General features: G+C 34.7%; 2 protein-coding genes and 1 long non-coding RNA gene across 6 annotated transcripts; 1 reads left to right on the top strand and 2 right to left on the bottom strand.

Moving 5' to 3' along the window:
- Positions 1 to 12858: 12858 nt before the first annotated feature.
- Positions 12859 to 15188, bottom strand: LOC143305017 (uncharacterized). Of its 3 annotated transcripts, XR_013061690.1 has the most exons (7): positions 14687 to 15188; positions 14379 to 14474; positions 14024 to 14302; positions 13680 to 13948; positions 13500 to 13596; positions 13233 to 13337; positions 12859 to 13155 (listed from the first exon to the last, which is right to left on the bottom strand). It is a non-coding gene; the product is annotated as an uncharacterized LOC143305017 (long non-coding RNA). The 3 variants fall into 3 exon arrangements; XR_013061689.1 differs by having other exon boundaries at positions 12859 to 13337; positions 14667 to 15188; XR_013061688.1 differs by having other exon boundaries at positions 12859 to 13337.
- A 78-nt stretch (positions 15189 to 15266) lies between these two features.
- On the top strand, positions 15267 to 23432 carry LOC117164017 (omega-amidase NIT2-A-like). Of its 2 annotated transcripts, none has more exons than XM_076627575.1 (5): positions 15267 to 15421; positions 20010 to 20194; positions 20596 to 20764; positions 21039 to 21272; positions 22962 to 23432. In XM_076627575.1, the coding sequence occupies exons 2-4, from the start codon at positions 20111 to 20113 to the stop codon at positions 21170 to 21172; spliced, it is 387 nt and encodes a 128-aa protein (XP_076483690.1). In that variant the 5' UTR covers positions 15267 to 15421; positions 20010 to 20110; the 3' UTR covers positions 21173 to 21272; positions 22962 to 23432. The 2 variants fall into 2 exon arrangements, with proteins under 2 accessions (XP_076483690.1, XP_076483689.1); XM_076627574.1 differs by lacking the exon at positions 22962 to 23432 and adding an exon at positions 21424 to 21779 and having other exon boundaries at positions 15268 to 15421.
- LOC143305018 (venom serine protease Bi-VSP-like) lies at positions 16090 to 17260 on the bottom strand. The gene is made up of 2 exons (XM_076627576.1): positions 16500 to 17260; positions 16090 to 16171 (listed from the first exon to the last, which is right to left on the bottom strand). The coding sequence occupies exons 1-2, from the start codon at positions 16629 to 16631 to the stop codon at positions 16133 to 16135; spliced, it is 171 nt and encodes a 56-aa protein (XP_076483691.1). The 5' UTR covers positions 16632 to 17260; the 3' UTR covers positions 16090 to 16132.
- Positions 23433 to 23714: the final 282 nt, after the last annotated feature.

Below are 23714 nucleotides of genomic sequence, written 5' to 3'. Positions count from 1 at the left end.
TCTCGTCAACTTGGCCTTATTTTGTCGAACAAATTGTAAATTTTTCCAACCTCGGCTTGAGTCATCGATTCAGGGTTAATGCACGTCACCTGAGTTTCTTTGGTCTCGATTTTCACAATTGGAATGCTGTCTGCAGGACAAACTTGCTATTCGATCAAGAAAACTCGTTTCAATGACTCGTCTGATGAACTTTCAATCAGCGTTCTTACGTTTCAACAGAGTCTCTTCAAAAGTTTCAATCAGGGTCTTAACGCTGTACTTTCAGGGTATAAAATATCTTTCAAGACAGAGACTAGTCTAGATTTTCTCTTCAGTATATTGATATTAGAACAATAACTGGAAAATATATTTCTACAGTATTATAATTGAAATTTTTTCATGTAGAGTTATAATAAAATTTTGTATTATAAATTGCCTGTATTATGGATATCAGACAATGAATTCAGCATGAATTATATCGATCTTATATTAAACAATTTATTAGAATTTTCAATGGAATATTTAGAATGTTACTTGATTGTTTTATATTATTATGTGATATTTTTACGAATTTTAAATAAGTTTGCTAGAAGAAGATGTTCATTTTAATTAAAACCATATACATGTATGTATGTATATATATACATAGATTTATAGTTGTGGAAGCGTTCGTTGTAGAACCATTCATTCGTTACCTTCGCTTTCCGTTGGGAAGTGAAAATTTATGAAAACCCTGGTATGCTATAGTTGTCCAGAAATGAAAAGCAATTTTGAACAACTAATCCTTTGTAATCAGAATATTGTCTCGTTAAAAGAGAAAACAAAATTATAATTGATCGCGAGTATAGAGGGAAAATATTAGTATAGAAAATGATTGCGAACTAACTACCTTTAAATATTATAAATATTCAATGGTATATATAAATCTAAATATCTTAAAGTTTCATATTTTTATCTTGCATGAAATTCTTATAAAACAGGAAAATTAATTTTTCTCTGTCTCTCTCCCTCTCTTTGATATAAACGCCGCAGTTAAAAAATAAATATGTATGACCTCATGTATATTCATATGTATTTAAGCATCTTTCTTCGTAACTTTGAATGGTTTTCAATTTCATTTAAATTGTTGCATGGCAACGTGAGTTCTGTTGCAAAATTCATATACTTGTAGAAACGTCAGTCGTAAATCAAGCATAACAACAGTTTTACAGTATGTTGTAGAGATTACTTTGTTATTTAAACTTAGAGATCTTCCTGCTTACAGTAATTACAAAAAGTAACTGTACACCATCGTATTTAGAACAGCATTTATATATATACCAATTAATTAAGACTAAGTCTTAAGATAAAACTGATTAAAATATTAGCTTTCGTATCATTTGTAATACTTTCATACATGCTTATAAATAATTAATGCTATCAAAATGAAACGTAAAAACTGATTTAAAAAAAAGGAAGAGAGACGCTTCATTGGGAAATAAGGATACATACGTACAAGTACTTTTTGTAGCCACTGTGTGGCTTTCAAACTCAATTTCAGGGCAAAAAAGAAATTATTGAAAAACGGTTACCTAATATGTACATCATAGTGAAGCAATTATCAAAGGCGAATCCAACGAAAAAACGACACAAAGTGAACTGCCAGAAGCTACCCGTGAACGCAGTAGCCACCCCAGCGAGAAATCCCATTAAATTAGCTCCGAGCAAAGCTGGTATTCTTCCACATTGATCAGCAACCCATCCAAAAATTAATCCTCCGAAGATAGCGCCGATGAAGAAGATACTTTGAGCTATGGTTGGCAATGCATCATACTGACAAACCCATCCCAGCTGCAACAGAAAACTACAGTCGAATGATTTACTTCTGATCACGATCAGCATCACAGAAATCTTATAGCAATTTCAACGCCTCGATTAAACGAATTTTCGATCAAAGTTTCGAAATTCCTAATGAAGCGCGCCTCTGTCCTTTTTTCTTTCCCTTTGAGGAAAAAAGAAGGAGAAGCTTAAGACCCTGCGCGTTCTCGCGTCCTTCTTCTGGATGCTTCCTACCCCTCGATGAATAATTCTCCTCCTGACGAGCGACGCAAAGTTCATGGAAATCCACTGGAGCAAAAAGTCTTGCAATTTATGTCGAACAAATCTGCGTGTTCGCAAAATAACAAGAGATTCAGATGATAACTGACCAGTCGACCAGGATTAGTCACAGCCTTTTAACAATTCTATCGATTTTTTGCTACTATTATACTTACTTACTCCAAAGCTAAGATCCTACCTAGGCTAAACTAAACGTTAACTATGACTCACAGTTGGAAAATGCACTTATCTTATACGTAATCATTTATCAATTACCGAGTTCGTTAAGTTCTATTTTTGTTTGCTGAAAGGAAAAAATCTTCCATTAATTAATCATCGCTATATCGTTGTTTGCTATTGTCTTTCGTCTGATCGACAATCATTTACCCATTCCATCGTTGTAGAACTCTTCATTTCTGGTTCCTATAATCTGGTATTTAATATCATCGAATTTATTTTGAAGCACGTGCACGTGCCAAAAAATTAGGTCACGGAAGTTTTATGCATTTCTGTGAAATCTGAAAGGGCAAAATTGCAAAGTACACGTGTGACACGTGGAAATATATAAAACATCGGAAAGTAGCACGCTTTGTAACGTTTAATCGAGGTAAAACAATTTTTTATCCAGCTTCTAGTTTTTTCTTTCGCTTCCTTTATATTCTGAAAAATATGCGTAAAAATCCGCAGGCTACGTATTATGACGTAAACGGAATGGAACGAATCAATAATAGAATAAATTAAATAATATTAATATTAAAATATTAAATAATATTAATATTAAAATATTAAATAATATTAATATTAATATAAAAATTATAATAATAATAATCGATAATAAAAGAAATTAAGGACAATGGAACACATATTCGATTTATACTAAATATCCGCGGCTGTCCTGATATTTATACGCCAGTCGCGTACATACGTTCAAGTTATAATTTCTAATACCATTAGAAAGTTAGGAAAATTTTAATCGAGAACGAGCTCTATACCCTTTGAACGTAATTTGTTCGTCACTTAATCGCTGCACGCGGTAAACACTAACGAGCAGCTCTTAAACAAAAGTATTTGTACGTTATGGTCAACAACGGGGTGACTAGTTATTCGCGCGTTCTCCTGTTTCATTGAAATTTTAATTGCATCAACGTAGTACGTTCTATGGTCGACGTCTTAACATAATTGTACGGATCGAATGTCTTTACGTAAAACTGTCCCGTGCATGTTGACGATTCGCGGCCAATCAAGGATATCAGGCCGAATGTTACGTGCTCGACGCTATTTTTTCGCCTTCACGCTCTCATTGTTCGCGCGAAGGTTCAACGCGTTCGCGCGGCGTACGCGATAATACGCGCTCCGGGAATTTTATCCAAGGAGCATTGTGCGAGCGCAACACGTTGCGACACCACATCCTTTGCCTCTCTCGAAACGTCTTAATAACGAATTATGGTGCAATCGAACCATGCGCGTATAGCAAAAAGCAATCGTTTCTAGCCGTTCACTTTGAACACCGCGAAGGTTAATTTGGCAACTACATATATATCCATGTATTGTGTTTCTAACGATTGCCAAATGCTATTTTTATGCATATAGTGATGCCATCCTTTTGTTACGAAGGATTAGCATCAGAGAAATTTTCGGCTTATTACGCATATTGAAAATGTAACGTAAGATTCATCTTTTTTTTCAGCAAATATGCAGAGATACGCACAGGTGCGTTTGAGTATTAGAGCACCTACTGGTTACATTTATTGGAACGCTCTAGCGGATTTTACGCTGTAAAACATACGACGTGAATGAAAGTTCGGATTTATAATAAAATAAGCAGAAGATACAATCGGAAAAAGGATCTCAGCAAGACGATAGTATTAGGACAGCGTTAGGAAACGGTAGGCCAAGAAAAGCCGGTCGAAAGATGATTCGTAGAACTAAAGGAAAGTGTTGAGATATTGATCCGTTTCATAGCGCCGATGCGAGCGAAAAGCGAACTAAAAATTGCGCGTTTAAGCACTAAAATGTCTATATACTATCACGAAACTACGAAATATTACTAATCTTCTATTTACAACGAAGCTCGTAAGTCTCGTGACCAATTTACACGAAAAAAGATCGAGTTAGAGACACGATAACGCGTTAATGAAACTTCTAATCTCTAAATCTCTAGAGAGAAATCCTTAAAAGCTGTAGATCCTTAATAAACAATTTACCGATTACGACGATAAGTCCCCTGATGCTCGTAACCAATTTTACACAGAAAACGGATCACCAAAGTTGCAAGACTTTCGAGTTGGAGGAAATGACGCGTTAACGAGAGCGTCGCGACGTATAATGTTTACAAAGTTTGCGTGGAAATTAACACGATCAGGAATAAGCTGGATCGTTGTCACCGTTTACGATCGTGTTTCCGAGATGAAAGAAACAGCTACTATTATGCAATCGATCGTTTCGAACTAGTAAACGGCGTAGCGAAATAAAACTCGGTGTAAGTCTTAACATACGTTCACTAGCAGGAACGTGTTTTATTGAAACTTTTACGACTCGCTACCGGCTGCTCCAGCCGTTGCATTATTTGAATAACATCGAAGGTTGTTGACCTAGCAACCGAACGAAGGTACGATCCAATTGGATGTGGATGTAATTACACCTTGAAATACCTTTCGTCATCGAGCATTTCCAATTCCCCGCCGAGTGTCCTCCATTTTTGCGCTTAGTCTTTACGCTCGATATCGTCGCGATTTGCAAGCACTCGCTAGCAACAGAATGTGCGATCGTCGTCGCGCGTCGCTGTTTCGACAGAATTAACGTCGTTGGAATCTCACAACGATTGAGAAACCGCATATATACTTCGCGCGAAAACCACGATGAACGAGTTATGTCTCGTTCGGGCTAATTTCTTTGAAGTAGTCAATGTGTCGATTTTTAATTTATGCTTCAAATATGTAATATCGGAAAATAAGGATAGAAATTTTTTTCCGATTACTTACAATTTATTAATATTAAATTGAATATACAAATATAAATTGGACAGAGAACGATATTTATTTAACGGAAACTAAATGCAATACTCGTATCTATATCAAATAACTTTACAGTTATTTGATCACTCTCGTCACAACGAATCTAACACACACACACTCTCTCTCTCTCTAACAACTCTATCAATTCTCACGACTCTACTCTTCGACGACTCGAAACCTCTAACGACTCTACTCTTCGACGACTCAATTAGCTCTGATCTTCGCCAATACACTCCTGCTCGGTCGTGCTCGCTCTTGCTCTCGTCCTCTCTCACACACACACACGCACACTTTTCGGCTCACATACTCTGGCCTCTCGATTGCCACTCCTTGAAATGTGGAACCGTACTTCTGTTTTGACGCTGCTTATCTTTTCTCGCGTCACTGTTACTAGGCGCTCTTGGATGTAAACAAACCACGAAAGACGACGTACACGGTGTTTTCTAATTTCAGCCGATCTCCAATCAAAGCTATTCTACGATATTACAAATATTAAGAATCGAAGATCCAGTGTGGAGAATTTGAAGGGTTGACTCTGAGATTTGAGAGTAATTTCAGAGAATAGAAGCTTAATTCCTGCGATTACTTCCTTCACATACTTCCCCTTTTCGGATCTTGACACTACGCAAGTCTCTTTCGGTCGTGCCGTACACCTCGCTGCAATATGTCCAAATCCGCTGCACTCGGAACACCTAACACCTTCTCCCCTCTCCGGACACTTAACACTTAGATGATCCTCACTACCGCAAATGAAGCATCTTCTTTTCTTCATTGCATCTACAGATTGACTGGGCTTCCCGTTCTTCTGGGTTTTAGCCGGCTTCACAATCGACTTTACTCTGCGACTCTTCTGCTCTTCGTACATCACTAACCTCTTCCTCAACTCTTTGATTGACGTAGCGCCGTACAATATAGCCTTATTGTTCTCGTCGTCTATTATTCCATCCGCTATGTATTCCACCTTTGCTTCCTCCTCTATGTCCACATGGTTGGCTATTTCGAGCATGCGGTACATGTAAGCCAAACATGCTTCATCACTCTCCTTTTTTGTTTCTTCAAGTTTCTGATGTACTTGCCTACTGTTGACTTTCCTCGAAAATTCTTTCACTAGCCCCCTCTTCGACTCATGCCAAGTCCTGGCATGACACTCGAAGCTCGCAAATATTTTCGCTGATCCCTTCAGCAGCTTCCTCGCGTAGACTGCCTTCTGCCCATCCGACCACATGCACGTATCAGCGACTTCCTCGAACGACTCGAACCATCGTTCGACATTTTCACCTTTGTCGCCACTAAACGACTCTAATGCATCTTCGACGTCTCTAAAACTCAGTGTCGAACCAACGCATGCCCTTCGACAATATTCATCACGGTCCTGATACACCCTTCGCGTATCTCTCTTGTATCCTCTTGCGTTTTTCTTGTCATCTTCATCCTCACTTTCGTCGTCGCTTTCTTCTTCCGACGATATGTCGTTACCATCCATGGCCGCTTGTAGCCGTGCGCGTAATTCTACTTTTCTTCCCGTCGTTTTTAAACCCAAACAAGCGAGGCGCTTCTTCAACTCCTTCGTATTCATTTTCTCAACATCTTCATCTTCGTTACAATCACGCTCAGCTCTCTGTACGTTTCCTAAATCTCGTTGACCGATTAGCTCTTCACCGCCCGTCGATCCCTTAGGATACGATTGTCCAGCCCTACATGCCCGATTCAGCCTTGCAATCAGCACTGACCTCGCACCAGATATAGGGAGTTTCATTCGCGCGAGCTTACTCCTCAGCTCCTCCAGCGTCAAATCCTCTTCACCCGACAATCGTTCGTCTTCAACGTTTGCCATTTTATTCTATTCTTTTCTACTCCCGCACAAATAGCTCCGTTAAATCGTATCGTTTCTCTGTCTTATTCAATCCCGGACGAGCCCCCACTTGTAATATCGGAATATATTAATAATGGATTGAAAATACAGATATTAGTTAGACAGAGAAACGATGTTTGATTAACAGGAAAACTAAATGCAACGCTCGTATTTACAACAAATAACTTGACAACTATTTGGTAACTCTCTCTCTCTCTCTCTCTCTCTCTCTCTCTCACTAGCAACTCTAACACTCGACAACACTCGCAACTCAATTCTAACGACTCTATGCTTCGACGTCTCGATCAACTCTGATTCTCGCAACACGCACACTTTTCGATTCGCCTTGGATAGCGAAACCGTCCTTCTTCTAACGCGTTTTTAAAACGCGATGGCGCTATCACTTTCTAAAAGCGTCGTCTTTACATTTCCGATGGCCACGGGCACATCCGACTGCCAGATATACAATGTATTATAAGAGTATCATTACCATACTTTTCATGAAAAGAGCAATTTTTCTTGATAACTATAGTCTGTAACATAGATTGAAGTCGCTGATTTGATCCCTCTGATATCGTTGTCTTATGAGAGTCTCGCCTGGTCTTGATTGGTTCTGTTGACTCTTATCGTTGTGAAAAATCGATTCGTTGTGTACCTTTTTTGTATAGAGAATTATTTTGTAGTAGAATATAATGTTGTAATATTTGTGGTCTTTACTTTACTAATTTTGTCACTGAGCCGCTCTTTGGTTCGTTGAGCGATTCATATTCCGCATATATTCCGTACTTGCTTCGCTTGGTACTTTTATAATTTTCGCAGTTACAATAAAAAATTTAATTCTTAACAGATTAAAGATTTAACCTCTTGCTTTATAGTGTACAATAATTTTTTTTTTTTTCGTATAGGTTATGTGATCCATAGTTTGAGTAAGTAGTACATATATATATATATATTTCCTCCCACTGCGATGATCGCACTATATTTTTCCACGTCTCTATTCTATTCTGTGGATGATCTGAATTCTCGAGCAGTCGAGTGACGATTGATCTGTACAATTGATCGATTTCTTTTTACTACAGACATGCAAGAAATTCCGTCTTGGAGAGCGATGTTGCGAGTTCGAATGCCTGGACCATCTAAAGAACATTACCGGAACTGGTAAAGTTTATGTCGTTGATGGTAATAATTCCTCCACGACTCAGCAACAAAAGCTACTCTGGGTGATGAGCTTAATGGTGCTGTTGCGGCTATTTTAATTTTTCAACAGGGATCCAGATGGCGCCGTTGACGAAATTCTTTCATTATAAACGTCAACGATCAACATCAGCCATCAGGGAACGAAGAAGGTACGCTGTAACGTGTCTGAGTAATTATACCTCGAGGAGTACATACAGTTATGTAATGAAGATTCGTATGTGAGTGTTTGTTTTCTTATTTCTTTTCCCTTTGTTTCATTTGAATGGATTTTTGTACTCAAAGAGCGAGGTAAGATTACGTCAGATACGTTTTTACATATGCTAAAAAAATGGAAAATGATGACGATGAATCAATGACACGTAGAAAATTATAATCTATTGTATTGCTGTTATCTAATGGTGTTGTAGTTGACTGTATGGTGGATGTATCTAATGGTGTTGTAGTTGATTGTATGTTGTTCAATATTGCTATGAAACTCTTCTGATTCATTGTCACTTATACGAAGGATGGAAGTATACGAAATTGATAAAATTATTAATAATATTTACGAAGAGAAAGTAAACTGTTGGATATATGACAAAATAATTCTATTTTAAATGAGAGACTGGTCAGCGTGGTTATTTTGTTTACAAAATCAAACGAATTTAATGAATGTAATGGTAAGGAAGTAACTATAAGTGGCTGTTAAACTATTTTTATGCTTGAAAAGTAATTCGCAAAGTAATGTAAAGCAGTACTACTGAGTTGTACATAACCTCTTTCAGAATTTGTTCTTAACCTCTTGCTTCATAACTTCCTTAATTATACTCTTCAAACTTATTGACTACTTCGATGTTGTTACGAACAGAAACTGATAAAATATTAATCTTAAATATAGATTGAAATGAAAGCTTGTCACGTAATATATATATATATATATATATATATATATATATATATATATATATATATATATATATATGTATGTACTACTTACTCAAACTATGGATCACATAACCTATACGAAAAAAAAAAAATTATTGTACACTATAAAGCAAGAGGTTAAATCTTTAATCTGTTAAGAATTAAATTTTTTATTGTAACTGCGAAAATTATAAAAGTACCAAGCGAAGCAAGTACGGAATATATGCGGAATATGAATCGCTCAACGAACCAAAGAGCGGCTCAGTGACAAAATTAGTAAAGTAAAGACCACAAATATTACAACATTATACTCTACCACAAAATAATTCTCTATACAAAAAAGGTACACAACGAATCGATTTTTCACAACGATAAGAGTCAACAGAACCAATCAAGACCAGGCGAGACTCTCATAAGACAACGATATCAGAGGGATCAAATCAGCGACTCCAATCTATGTTACAGAGTATAGTTATCAAGAAAAATTGCTCTTTTCATGAAAAGTATGGTAATGATACTCTTATAATACATTGTATATCTGGCAGTCGGATGTGCCCGTGGCCATCGGAAATGTAAAGACGACGCTTTTAGAAAGTGATAGCGCCATCGCGTTTTAAAAACGCGTTAGAAGAAGGACGGTTTCGCTATCCAAGGCGAATCGAAAAGTGTGCGTGTTGCGAGAATCAGAGTTGATCGAGACGTCGAAGCATAGAGTCGTTAGAATTGAGTTGCGAGTGTTGTCGAGTGTTAGAGTTGCTAGTGAGAGAGAGAGAGAGAGAGAGAGAGAGTTACCAAATAGTTGTCAAGTTATTTGTTGTAAATACGAGCGTTGCATTTAGTTTTCCTGTTAATCAAACATCGTTTCTCTGTCTAACTAATATCTGTATTTTCAATCCATTATTAATAAATTATAATTAATCGGACAAAATTACACCTTTAATATATTACGATATTACATTATCGCGATGTAATATTTATCATGCTTATTTTGTACGTAAAACGAATCGTTGGAATATTCCCGAAGCTAACGAAGCATTTCCCAAAAGTTAAACCGAAGAAATTAACGCGAATAGTTAAGTGAAATGTTTCCATTAACTTGCTGACCAACCGGCAAATAAAAAATCATAAAAATTGTTTCAATGTGTTGAGGTCACGCATAACTTCTTTTTTCATTGACGATTACCAAACAGGTAAAATTTCGAAATTGTACGAAGGCCACGTGACCAGATCGTATTGGAATTTGAAGTGCATGGAAAAAGACAACTCGAAGTACAAACCTTGAGCTGTACTACTCGAAGTACAAACGTGAACTAATGGATGCAGAAAAGCAATTAACGCCAAACATCCGAACAGCATCTTGGAGCCCGTCATTGTTCTGAAATAAAAGAAGTGACGAATTAAAAAGACGCAGGACTAATAATAATAAAGGAAACTTAGTTCGTATTATAAATTGAATTTACATCAGAAAAGAAGCACGATCAAGCGAAACAGATCGTAGAAATGACAAATATCATCGATATACGTTTCAGTGTAATTTCACTTTTGAAAATTATTTAGTTTAATACGATCGTATTCATCGCTCTGAAACTTTCATTGTGCTGCAATTTGTGCTGCGTCTTTTTAATTTCTCTATCTTTCTGTGTTTTCGGAAAAATTACTTGAAAGATTAAGAATTGCTTGCCTTATTTTATTTTCGATTAGTTAGGGTTTGATTATTCCAGGTAAGGTTTATTATTTATAACAGGTTTTATCACTTGTTTATTATTTAGGAGTTTGTTATTTTAGGATTAGTACCTTTTAGGATTTCTTATCCTTCGAGTTTCTGTTTCAGATATCTAGGTCTATTTCAAGATGTTTTATTACATTAGGATTATTTATTCGATTAAGATAATTTAAGAGTTTCACAATGTACAAAGAAATAATCGCGTGAAATTTAGATTTATGCTTTAAACGTATTAAACACGCGGTAATTTCAATGTCTATAGCCTCGAACGTGTTCTGATTAGTTGTGTCATTGTCTGTGACATTGAAATCACAAAAATCCATTGCAAGTGTGCTGTCATGCAATGTGGATGTAATTGGGTTTTTTGGGTATTTCCTGTATCATCTGATTTGTACAGTACTATTTTAACGCAAGGACAGGAAAGTTATTATATATTTCCCGTCCATTATTTGAATCGTTGTGAAGTGTAACGAATTATATTCGATTCGAGGAGATGTTAATGAATTACCCATTTCATATGTAATTACATGGAAATAAAAATCATTGCAAAAATAATTGATCTAATGACAACGGAATTTCCAATATTTTTTTGTTTCGTCACGTCTTTTTCATAATATATCTTTTATAGGTACGTGATTTATTAATCGTTCGAATGGAAATAATTATTCGTATAATATTCAAATGATTCTAGCCATAAAATAAATTAAAACGATACCTGTCAATGATATGCAATCTGCGTATGACGTCAACCTCGATCTATGCTTATACAAGAAATTTTATCAATCAATGACTAGATATACAATAATCAAATATTATAAAATTTCCTGAAAACCTTTAGGTGTTAATATTAAGGTGTTAATATCTTTAATATTTGCAAGTTATTGTTTAGCGCTAATTAGTTAGAATGTAACAAGTGGTGTACCAGAATTGAGATAATTAAGCCACACGAACAATCTTATTTAGATCTTTTTAATTTTTTAATTCTCTTTTGCTCCAATACTTTGTAAAATTAATCTTCATTAGCTACTACACATCATAGAATAACAAGAGATAATTTTTCTTATATAACGTTTCATTCATAAAATCTATCATTAAAGTATATCTTCATAAAAATATCATTCCATACTAACGGTATATTTGGTGTCATACGAGATAACAGTTACCAGTGATGACATATGTAACTTTATAAAGATATCTCGTTTTATTATATATTAAAAGAATGTACTCATTGCTGCTATATTTCAGATGAAAAAAAGGAGGCAACGATTTTACAGTAAAATCGTTCGTTTACAACTGATTCATTTACATTTCATGATAATACTGTGCATTCTGAATATGCTATGATTTGGTTTAAAATAATAAATAGTCCATTCTTGCATACTATTGTTCCAGCTTTACTTGTATTTTCGATATTGATATAAATAGAAAGACAATTAATGTCGTTCGAGTCTATTTTCGGATCATTTATATTACGTTTAATCCATATAGTTATTATATGAGACATAGTATCGTAAAATTTGGAAGAATAAAACGTTCGTACAGGATGTACATTTTATAAGAACTCCAACAAATCTGCGTGTGCACCTAAAATACAAATCGATAGTGATTGTTCATAAGTTTATATACATTATCTAATGTCAATCGAAGGTATCAATTCTTTTTCTCCATAAGAGTACTTTTTCATTTATATGTGTTCAAAAATACATGTGTTCAACCGTGAAGCATATGTCACCTACAACGAAAAAGAGTTTTCCTATACTTAATATTTCCTTTATATACCCATGAAAGTCTATTCTTCGCGTAGTATGAAATTATGAATAAATCTGGAATATTGTTCAATCTGAAAAGAAAAATAACTTATTGACATCATTCATTGATACGAGATTCAGAATGTTTGTTTTGTCTTGCAGAGAAAGAAGGCAGCCCTTTCTTTTAATGTGAAATAGAAAGCGAAAATTTGAAAACAGATTTTTTGGAAATTTACTTGCAAATATCGTTTTCAATATCGTGATTTTCTTCCCAATGGTACTGTACTTTCAAATTTTCCAGTATCCCTCTAAAAACAAAAAGTCGAACCTCGTTATTATTAACGTAGGCATTACAAGGAAGAGAAGTATTAGAAAGCAGCTCCTTTTTATTATGGATTTCTTTATAATCATCTAAATAAGAAATTCCGGAAATTTTTTCCTCAAGAATTTAATTCTTGTGTTTTGATTGATAATTATTACACTGCATACTAACTTTTCGCATACTGTTCGCGTCTAACAATTTCCTAATAATAACTACTTCAAAATTACATATGTTCTTGCACGAATTCAAAAGTACGTATGATACAATTACAATTGATTCTAAAATAATAATTATTTAAAGATATTAAGATACTAATTAAACGTTTCACTATATTTCAAAATCTGGAACAACAAATTTTTATTTATAAAAAATGAAACTGTGTTTATATATTCTTTGTCATGATGCTATTTCTTATTACCATGTCGACATTTTTTAAAATTCATTTTGTTATCTCTACGCAATATGAAAATTCATATACTGCTTAATATTTTTTACATATTATCCATCCACCGCATGATATCTCCTGAAAAATCAAAATATTAATGTTATATTATTACAATGCTTCTTAAATTTCAATTTTTGACAAATTTGAAATCCAATATATTTTGCACAATTGTTATTTATCAAAAAATTCTAAGTTAGTAACTTTCTTTTCAAATGGCAAATAACATATACTTTGACTTACCTGTAAGTTTTTGTTCCTAATCATCATTTCCTCTTATAGAACATCATTATTGTTCTTATAATTACTACCGGTGTCATAGATATTGTAGTGGCTACAACTGAATTAATAGAAAATGATAAATAACTGTGTATAACACTAACACATAACTGTGTATAACAATGACACATAACTTTTACTTACATATCAGTCGATAAGGGATTACTGTGATATCCTGTTGATGTTTCTTAAGGCACTTGATTAGGTGTGATACGGTATCATTCCTTATGGTATACTGTAGATAAGTATTTTAGAAAATAACAAGAATAAATCTAAATTATTCAGAGGTTCCAGTTTCGGCTTAGACATAAATACAGGACCATTTGCAAAGAAGAAAGGGTGCGTTTCTACAGCCTCGTTATAGTAACCATGAATACCAATCTCTGAATTACTGGTTACTAAACATAAATATCCTATAAAATTTAATATATTTCTTTAATTTTTAATACATACATGAGTTAGTAGTTCTAAATTATGAATCATCCTACCTGTGATATTACACTTTTCCTTATAATATCATCACTCAAGTGAACAACATTAAGATCATGTAAACCATGTCATCCTATCTTACTGTGAAGATACTTAGTTATGTTATCTAACATTATAAAAATATCATCAAATTCAAGTCCTTTTATTCACATCACATGGCCACGACGATCTGGTTCTTCGTTATATAATGTTCTAAAATTTGTCGTACATATAGGATGTATAAACCGTGATATCAAGGTATCAGTTCTTCCTTCCCAAGGGACAGTTTCATTAAAATTCTGATAGAATTAAAAATTAATTATTAATATTCTAACAATCATATATGTTAAATACATTATAGTCAACGATATATACCTGAGCGAATGTAGGGGTGATTCCTTGATAATTATAAATGTCATCAGCCCACATCATTGTGCCACTTCTTTGTACTCCAGCCTCTAGATTAACAGCCTAAACAAACATACAAAATTTTATAGAAGCTGTACAAAATATAGTATATATGCGCAATATTGAAGCGTTCAAGGGGATATAAAGGTAATGTACATCACATACACGTGTACTCTCATGCAACAAAATACAATTAGATTTAATAGTATAAGCTCTTTTATTCATCATAATAGATTGGAAATTTAAGTGTCTTACGAGGGTGAGTAAAAAGTTACCCGCTCTGTCGGTGTAGAATTTATTTTAAGCAATTGTCAAAAAAGACATACATCATTTTTTGACATAATCACTCAATTTCTGTATACACTTTGTCCATTTGCTGAAGGACCTTCGTATTTTCTCGTTAAAAAATGTTTTGGGCTGAGCTGCGAACCACGAATGCATCGTCGTCTTCACCTTTTCATCAGCTTTTTCGGCATCCATCTCGCACAAACTTTTTAAAACCCAAATCTGTCGTGCACTATTGCATAAGCAGAGCCGTGGCTGATTTGCAAATGATTTGCCACATTATCCAGTGTCACTCGTCTATTCCATAGATAGCACGTTCAATGTTGTCATCGTGGATGTGGACGGGCGTCCAGCTGTTTTTTCATAACACTTGTGCGATCTTCTTTGAACTTTTGTGCCCATTCAAACACACTTCGTGACAAAACACTTTCTCCATAATGTGCATTAAATCTTTGATAAATATAGGCATCAAATATAACCTCCGACCACAAGAAACGAATCACAGCATCCTGCACTGTTTTCCTGCAAATCACCATTGCAAAGCGCCATTACTCGCGCAACGGTCACAAACGAATTGACGTAACACAATGAAACCTACGCAGCAGCACTGAACAGATATTGACGTCATACGAAGAGTGCAGATGGATCAATACGGTCGACAGAAGTTTTAACTATCTGGAGTGCGGATAAATTTTTACCGAGAGTCGTATAGGAATCTATAATCTGTAAGTACACCTTTGGCTGAATGGAAATTTCTCTTACATATAGTCAAAAATGCAGAAACAGTGTATTGAATTGGAAAGTGATAAAAAATAAGTGAAGTTTCGAGGTTGCATGTGCTTGCATGAGTACACAGGACGTTTTTAGCGAATAAAAAATAATTTTGAAAGACACGAGACTTATCTTGTATTTTATGTACTCTCTGTGTCCGAATTTCCAGAAGCTCTCTATCTTATGAAGTGTTTTAGATTAGCCGGAAAATTTTGTATGTACATACAAGAAGTATACGATCTAAGTGGAATATTCCATTATTCTCTTGATACAACAGAAACGAAATTTACAGAACTTCTCAGAAAGTTGGTTTATTATTACCAAATTAATAGAATTAATATACGTTTATCATCTTTACATACCTAAGTCGTGGAGGTTTATCGTGCGTAAAAAATTAGTGTCGTTTCAAAGTTACATTTCGTACATTTTAAGCCTATAATTTGTAACGTACAAAACAATGTAAATTTGAGCTGTTTCTTATCTCCACAATAAGAAAATTCAACTTTACGTTTTTTACACAATGATATTTATGGAACAGTAATATCATATTATTGCATCGCTTGGAGAATGAAGTCAAGGTACGATGTGACCCTAGTGTAAACGCTGGGATACCCAGCTGTGCCGCACTTATAAGCATAAGACACAATACCTATTAAATACGAGGTTCATTCATGTTGTATCAGCAGTGGTCCGCCGCGGTCAGCCTGAAAGGATCGTTAAATTTTTAATCAAAGATACTGAAATATATCGATCGAATTGTATTGAAATTATACTTATATACAGTAATAATCTTCTATTGATTTGTGTATTGAAATACTCCAATTTATAATGTACATGTTATATGTATTTTGAGCAAAACTAAGATTAGAAGGAAATTAGATTAAATACCATAATGAGGTGTGAGAAGTGGGCAAGACTATTAAATTGTGTTTATCTATTATTTCTAATGTTTAAGACGTCGATTTGATGTTAATTCGAATTGACGTGTCTTCAGATACCGTATAGTTTGTAGTAACTCTGTAACTTAATTACCGTACAAGAATCCTCTCCACCCTGAGCATGTTCGGCGCATATTATACCATCAGTGATATCAGGTGCATTAGGAAATTTGGAATAAGCTATTTTGCATTCGGCGTTCTTAATCACTGGCATTTGTACTTCCATTAATGCATTACGTCGTGGTCGTCCTACGAAGAAAATAAGAAAGATATTTAAGACTGGAACTGTTTAATTTTATTATAAAATTGATATCACTTACTATATCTTAACGCTCCCCATCCAGCAACAAGGGGGTTATAGCCGACGAAGTTGCTCTTTCGTAGGGGCTCTTTCGTACAAATGGGATATACGTACCCTGAAAAATAAAAAAATAAATGAAAATGCAGGAAACGAATGACCAAAAGTATGAGAAAGAATTGTACACGCTTTATGACACAATATATGTGTACAGTAAGAAATTTCAGGATATGATACTTCAGTAATACTCAATAGCATATATATATATATATATATACATATATATATATTTGAGGACTTACTCGAAAATGGCACCTCCTCCGCCAATCTAAGAATGGCAATATTATGATTGTGTATGTTTTCTATTCCATCCATATGTACACAATGTGCTGCGGTCAAAACATGCCTAGCCGTTATCAGGGAACCTCCGTACTTCCATAGTGGTTTGTCTGGGTTTCGGGGATTACGAAAACTTAATGCAGCGATCCATGGCCAAGCGCCTAAAATGCAATAGTCATAGTTGTGAATATACATAATTTTTTCTCACATAATGAGTAACAACGATTATTATCTATTTGATATTCGATCATACAGCAGACGATAAGTACATACGTACAAATACTCTGAAATAGAGATTTGATAAAGACAGAAATTAAATTTTTATTCCAGTGGAATACAAATTATTAAATAATTCTATATAATTTCTATTTGAACTATACTGAACTATAAAGTTCAAACGTGTAATTTCTGCCCTAACAGTTTTTGATCTCTATCTATATTATTACTCCTATATCAATTTTTTATTTCAAACAAAAAGATACTCTTCCTAACATGGAGTAGAAGAAAGAAATAATTCAAGTTAATAAGTAAAGTTACTACCGATAAAATCATAGCATTATTATTTAGTCTAATTGAAATGTACATTGATGTGCTGTTTAATGCCTTTAAAGTTCATTCTTTGCAGTAAATGGCTTATTATTAATCGGAAAGAAAGACATAAAACGTACCAAGTTCAGCTGGTTTACCATCGACCACCCTGGTATGAGAGACGTTGCTAAAACCACAGTATGGTGGTCGCCAAGCCTTATACTTATACACAGTTTTTATTAAAATTTCTCTCTTCTCTTTGTTTGGATCGTCCGGACAGCAAACGATCGTAACATTGCCCTGGTATCTGCACACTGATCGTCTATAAAAATCGGTGGCTGTACGGTACTGTATCTGCCATATTTCTTGCAGAGGTTTACATTTTCTGTAGTCAAGGCACCTGCCTTCTTGATTGTCCGGTGTGGTACATTCTGGATCAAACAATTTTAAAACATTTATACAGTTCAAAGATGCGTAAGAAAGCGACACCGATTACTCAACTTTCGAAGTAAAAAGCCGATCAAGTCCACCGGATTGCCCTACAGACACGTATTAATCCGTAAGAGTTAGTCATCATGTTGATAATAATTATCTAAAGAAACTTTTCACGTGAAAATATAAAATTTTAATTGATTAGATATTGTGTTAGCCATACTTAAGAAAGAAAATGAAAATGAATGAAATGAAAGAAAAGGACTACCTTCAACCTCATTTTTTAAATAAACACTTTGTCAGTTTTGCGGTAAATAAATTCTTAGGAATTCAGGACAGTTTTTAGTGAATCATTTTGTTTCGACCGTTCGCGGAGAGACGCGATCGCGAGATAGCACGTCAACGAGAGTTGTAAGTTCCCGTTACGATTAAATAATCGACGCCACGAACTGATCGATCCCCTTATTTCGATTATGATAATAAGGGTAGTTCAATGAAATTCCACAGAATTAACACAAATAAATTAATGTTTATTTCAACAACTTATTAACTAGAAAGATATAAATGGAACAAAAAAAATGTAACTGCGTTTTGGTTGATAAGTAAAGCGCGACATACCACATGTGTTGACGGTTCGACTTCTCGAAAAGTTCTGAACGCCTTTCGATTTTTTTCGTTTTTTCTGGAAGGCGACCCCCACTACGTTCGGATCACGCCACATTCTTTTACTGCGAGGTAAAATACGGGCCACGAGTCGACGTTTCTGGAAGTCGCCCTGCTTAATGAACCACGCGCTTGCCACTACAATGTTTGTTTGCCGGGCAGACGCGACGATCCGTCTGCGACATTATAGTGGCGCTATCGATAGTTAAGAATATGACCTATGGTAAGCCGCATGGCGTAACATTCTCCCCCCGTTGAGAGGGTACCGATCAAACTAGCGAGGTGTGGTTGAAGTTCCCATCTTATTTCGTCTCGGTGGCTAGTTGTTCGGGTTTCTCGAGATCGGGTTGAATTGGCAGTGGGACAAGCCTTTTGACGCCCCGATCCAAAATGCTCTTTGCCGTCTGAACTGTAGCTGTCCGGATGACACCATCGGCGCCTGGATGAACCTTGATAACTCGGCCCAGAGGCCAATGCATGGAGGGAACGTTGTCCTCTCTGAGGATGACGATTGTGCCCTTTTGGATGCTGTGTCCACCCTTGCTCCATTTATTGCGGTTGGTTAGCTCGTTCAAATACTCCTTATGCCAGCGGTTCCAAAAATGTTGTTTAAGCTGTTGGATATGCTGCCATTTGGAGAGTCGGTTCGATGGAATGTCTCTGAAATCTCGATCACGTAAGCACATTAATGAATCGCCAATGAGGAAATGTCCGGGAGTGAGGGCTAGGAGATCATTTGGATCGGTGGAGATAGGAGTTAGCGGGCGGGAATTGAGGACTGCTTCTATTTCTATGATAAGAGTATTACGGTGTTAAGCTCATATGTTTCTGTTTCTCCACTCGCGCTGCGCCATAATATCCTTTGATATTTCCGATCCTCTGGTCGTACGAGGAATTGCCGATACATTTTCTCGATGTCGCCAGTGAGTACGTACTGATGAGCGCGGAATCTAATTAATATACAAAATAAATTGTGAATTGATTCGAGAATATAGGATTTCCCCATTTTCATGATTATCGTGATTTTTGTATAAATATATTTTTTAAGATACTAATAATTGGGTACTTATACTAGCAAAGTCGTTGAGTAACAAGCCACTGATGCTAACACAAATAGCATTGTCGTAATTAAATATTTCTAAATATTCATTTTTCATTTTGAACCTGTAGAAACAATTTATTATATATACTATTAGCTAAGAAATTGCATATTTAATTAAGTCGAAATATAAAACTTGGTTATTTTGATAATTTAGAAAATAAAAAACTGACAAACATTTCAATTTAATTTATGGTTGGAACAAAAGACAGTTATTTTTCATTAATTGAAATATTGCAATGCAGAGTACTTTCCTAAATACGGCGAGAGTATTCCTGATGGTGAAACGAGCGTTGCTTCATCGAACGCAGCTAAAGAAAACAACATCTATGTAGTTGGTGGTACGATGCCTGAAATAGAGGGCGATAAATTGTACAATACCTGTACTATTTGGGGTCCCGATGGAACTTTGATAGCAAGACACCGAAAGGTAAGTAATATATTCCTTTATGGCTTTGAATTTGAAAATATCGGGGTGAAGAAAGTGACTCTATCTAGGAATAATTTAGGAATATACATATGTACATACGTATACTATAACCAATTCTATAATTTACGGTTTATAAAATACGTTATGATACGGGAAACGCCCATTTTTGTTGTAATGTGTTTGTTGTTGTATAAATTTTTCACATACTTAAAATATTATTATACTTATTTTTTCTCCTTTTTAAACATTATTAAATGATAAGATTTTTTAATAAAAGAAAGTGATAAAAACGCTGTCAGTTATTAAATAAAAAATAATTAAAGTTTAGGAGTTGGTAACTTTGATATTAAATTACAAAAGTTGCAGCAATATAATTAGCGACCACATTTTTATGTTATTAGGTACATCTATTCGACATCGACATTCCTAATAAGATTACTTTTCGAGAGAGTGATTCACTCAGTCCTGGTAACTCCCTAACGACGTTCGATGTGAAGGGCTGCAAAATAGGTATTGGCATTTGCTATGATATTAGATTCGAGGAAATGGCACGCATTTATCGGAACAAAGGTACAGTAACTTAATCGATCAATACTTAACTAGCAAAAAATTAAATATCTTTCTTAAATATATTCTATATAAAATTAATATAATCTGTAACTCTGTATAAAAAGAAGCTTAATTTAAAAAACCAGTATATTTGCTGAAAATGAAACAAATAAAAGAATTAAAAGCACAATAAGAGGACTGTCCTCGCATATTCAGAAATGATGGAATGTGAACCGTGCAACTACGAAGTTAATTGGTATTCGGTGGCTTCATATTTCCTGCTTCTCTGGGTTAGGTTGCCAAATGCTGATATATCCAGCGGCATTCAATATGACCACTGGACCACTGCACTGGTCATTACTTCAGCGTTCCAGAGCGAATGATAATCAATTATACGTTGCCTGCATATCACCGGCTCGTGTTCCTTAAGCAAGTTACGTCGCATGGGGACATACACAGTTGACCAATCCCTGAGGAAAGATTCTTTACGATTTGGAAACTCAAGAGAATATGGCAGTCACCGATATCGGTAATTTACAGCTTAAAATTAAAAGCGAGAGATCCATGATGTAATTAATTTTTAGTCTCGTTAATTTATCGATTTAGCCATCTTCCTTTGTATTTGTTGAATTTATTAGTAAGCATTACTTATTATTTCGTATGTTTCTTTTTTCTAGCAGATCTAAAAGTTGTTGAGGAAGTAAGGGCTCGGATACCTACATTTTCTCAGAGACGTACAGATTTGTACGACACTGTCTGTAAGAAGGAGTAACTCTACACTAAAACAGAAAATGTTTTTTTATAATATTTCTACTACGATATCCTTTTTTTGTGAATTATTACTAATTTCTTATCATTTGTACTAAATGAATGACTCAATTAAGAAAACTAAAACGTTATAAATAATAATCTGTATATCTTGTGTATCAACATGTAATTGGATATTATAATAATATAGGAATGCTATAATAATATAGGATAATAATATAGGAGAATAATAATATAGAAAAAAATACATGCTTTTAAACACCTTTAATATCGATCACATAAATTGTTATAATTCACAATGATTACGCATACATAAAAGACCCCTTGATAGTAAAATTTACGATCAAAAGGCAATTGCGTATCGTTTAACAACACTTCTTATATATAAACATCAATTCGAAGTTATCAGCTTGGAGAAATTGGTCGATTAATACCTGTAGATTGTCTGTCTCGATGAAAGAATTAAAGAGAGCAAAAACATGATAATGCCGCTAATATAATATTCCTTCTTTCTTGTATCTGTCTGCCTCTCAGGTCGTTTTACTAATTACAATAAGTAATTTCGACTTCTTTGCGCTCTCTTTTAACGCATTCGAGACCGAAAGAAATTCATATCAGTCAGTAGGCAAGGGTATAATATACATATTTTATATATAACTTATGTAGTAATGTATATATCATGTTAATTTCATATTTTTTTCAATATAGAATTATTATATATATATATCTGTACATAATACATTATAGAATAACATAGTATATAATTTTATATTTTAAAAATATGAGGCATACTATTTAAGATTGTCATCGATTTAAAATCAAAGTATGAAAAGAATACCCTGGAGAGAGTAAAACACAGAATCATTCCAACTAAACATTCAGATCGTACCGACACCTAGGTATCGTTTTACAATTAAATCTCGGTCTCGAATGGATTAAAATGAAATACATACTTGCAGCTTCAACATCTTCAATATCGAGGAGATTCAAACTTTACAAATAAAAGCGGCCTGTTCCCCTTTCCACGACAGACTCTCATACCATATCCGCTCTTATCCAGGCTTTTACTTGAAACCAGCAATGCGTTCATTTACAATTTAAATTTACCCGGACCATCTACTGAATCGTCAGCCTTTTATAAATATATAATGAACCCAGAACATGTGCCTGTGCCCCTGGTATCGATGTTCGGCTTGTGATGTTCGTACCGGAACCTTCGCACAATTTCAATTTGTCACGCGTGAACATCGATTCTTCCAAGGGTCACAGCTTTATGCGGCTAAATCCTTTAGAACGATTAAAATGATACTAATGATATGGTATTTTTTACAAAGATTTAACATATCCATAAAATAGGAAGTTTCGTGCTCTCCTATTTTATATTAATTATAAATTAATAAGTTTTATATGTGTTATTTATAGATCTAATAAATTTTGTATTGGTTTACAGCAGGTGCTCCGGGTATAAACAGACGACAAACGAACAAATAGAAATTCAAACTATTGTCGTTGTTTAACTCGCATGGGACTATAAGCTCGAATTGGACTTAAACGTTACGATCGTCGAGAATAATTACTATGTGTACCCTGTACGACGGGCAGAGAATCTTAAGTTATTAACGGCAATTCCTTTGTGCATAATTCAGGTTTATTAACAACCTGTAATGGATAATCATCGATGAACTCTTTTTGAATAAAGTTCACATTTATAAAGCAAACACTATAAAATACGACAGGACAATTGTAATCGATAAATGACATTTTATTAGGATATTATAAGAAGCTAAGATATCGAGGTACATTAAAATTGAGTCCGCTGCAACCCTCATGACATTTAAAATCCTACGCGTATATTGAGTAAAGTTGTTATATTAAATATAATCATATTAAATACAAGCTCGTCCGCTGGATTCCCAAATTATTTGGTTAAATACTTTGAATACGAGAATACCGAGTGTTAACAGTAGTAAATCCTCTATATGGTATGTCTACTTTGCTATCTTGAATAGGTAAATAACATTTCACTTTAACGCATTTAACCAATATTAACATTTAACATTTAACCAATATTATACGCATATGCACATAATTGTAGTATCGTGGACGAAAGGCCTGGGAAATATCGGACGAACTATGAACAGTGTCGCGAGAGCCGGGGCGCCGTCGGGCCCATCAATGTGTCATCGGTCTTTTCAAGTGCATA

Source organism: Bombus vancouverensis, unplaced genomic scaffold, assembly GCF_051014615.1.
Source record: "Bombus vancouverensis nearcticus unplaced genomic scaffold, iyBomVanc1_principal scaffold0075, whole genome shotgun sequence".
In the NCBI taxonomy this organism is placed as follows: Eukaryota; Metazoa; Arthropoda; class Insecta; order Hymenoptera; family Apidae; genus Bombus; species Bombus vancouverensis.
This window is presented reverse-complemented; position numbering and strand designations above follow the sequence as displayed.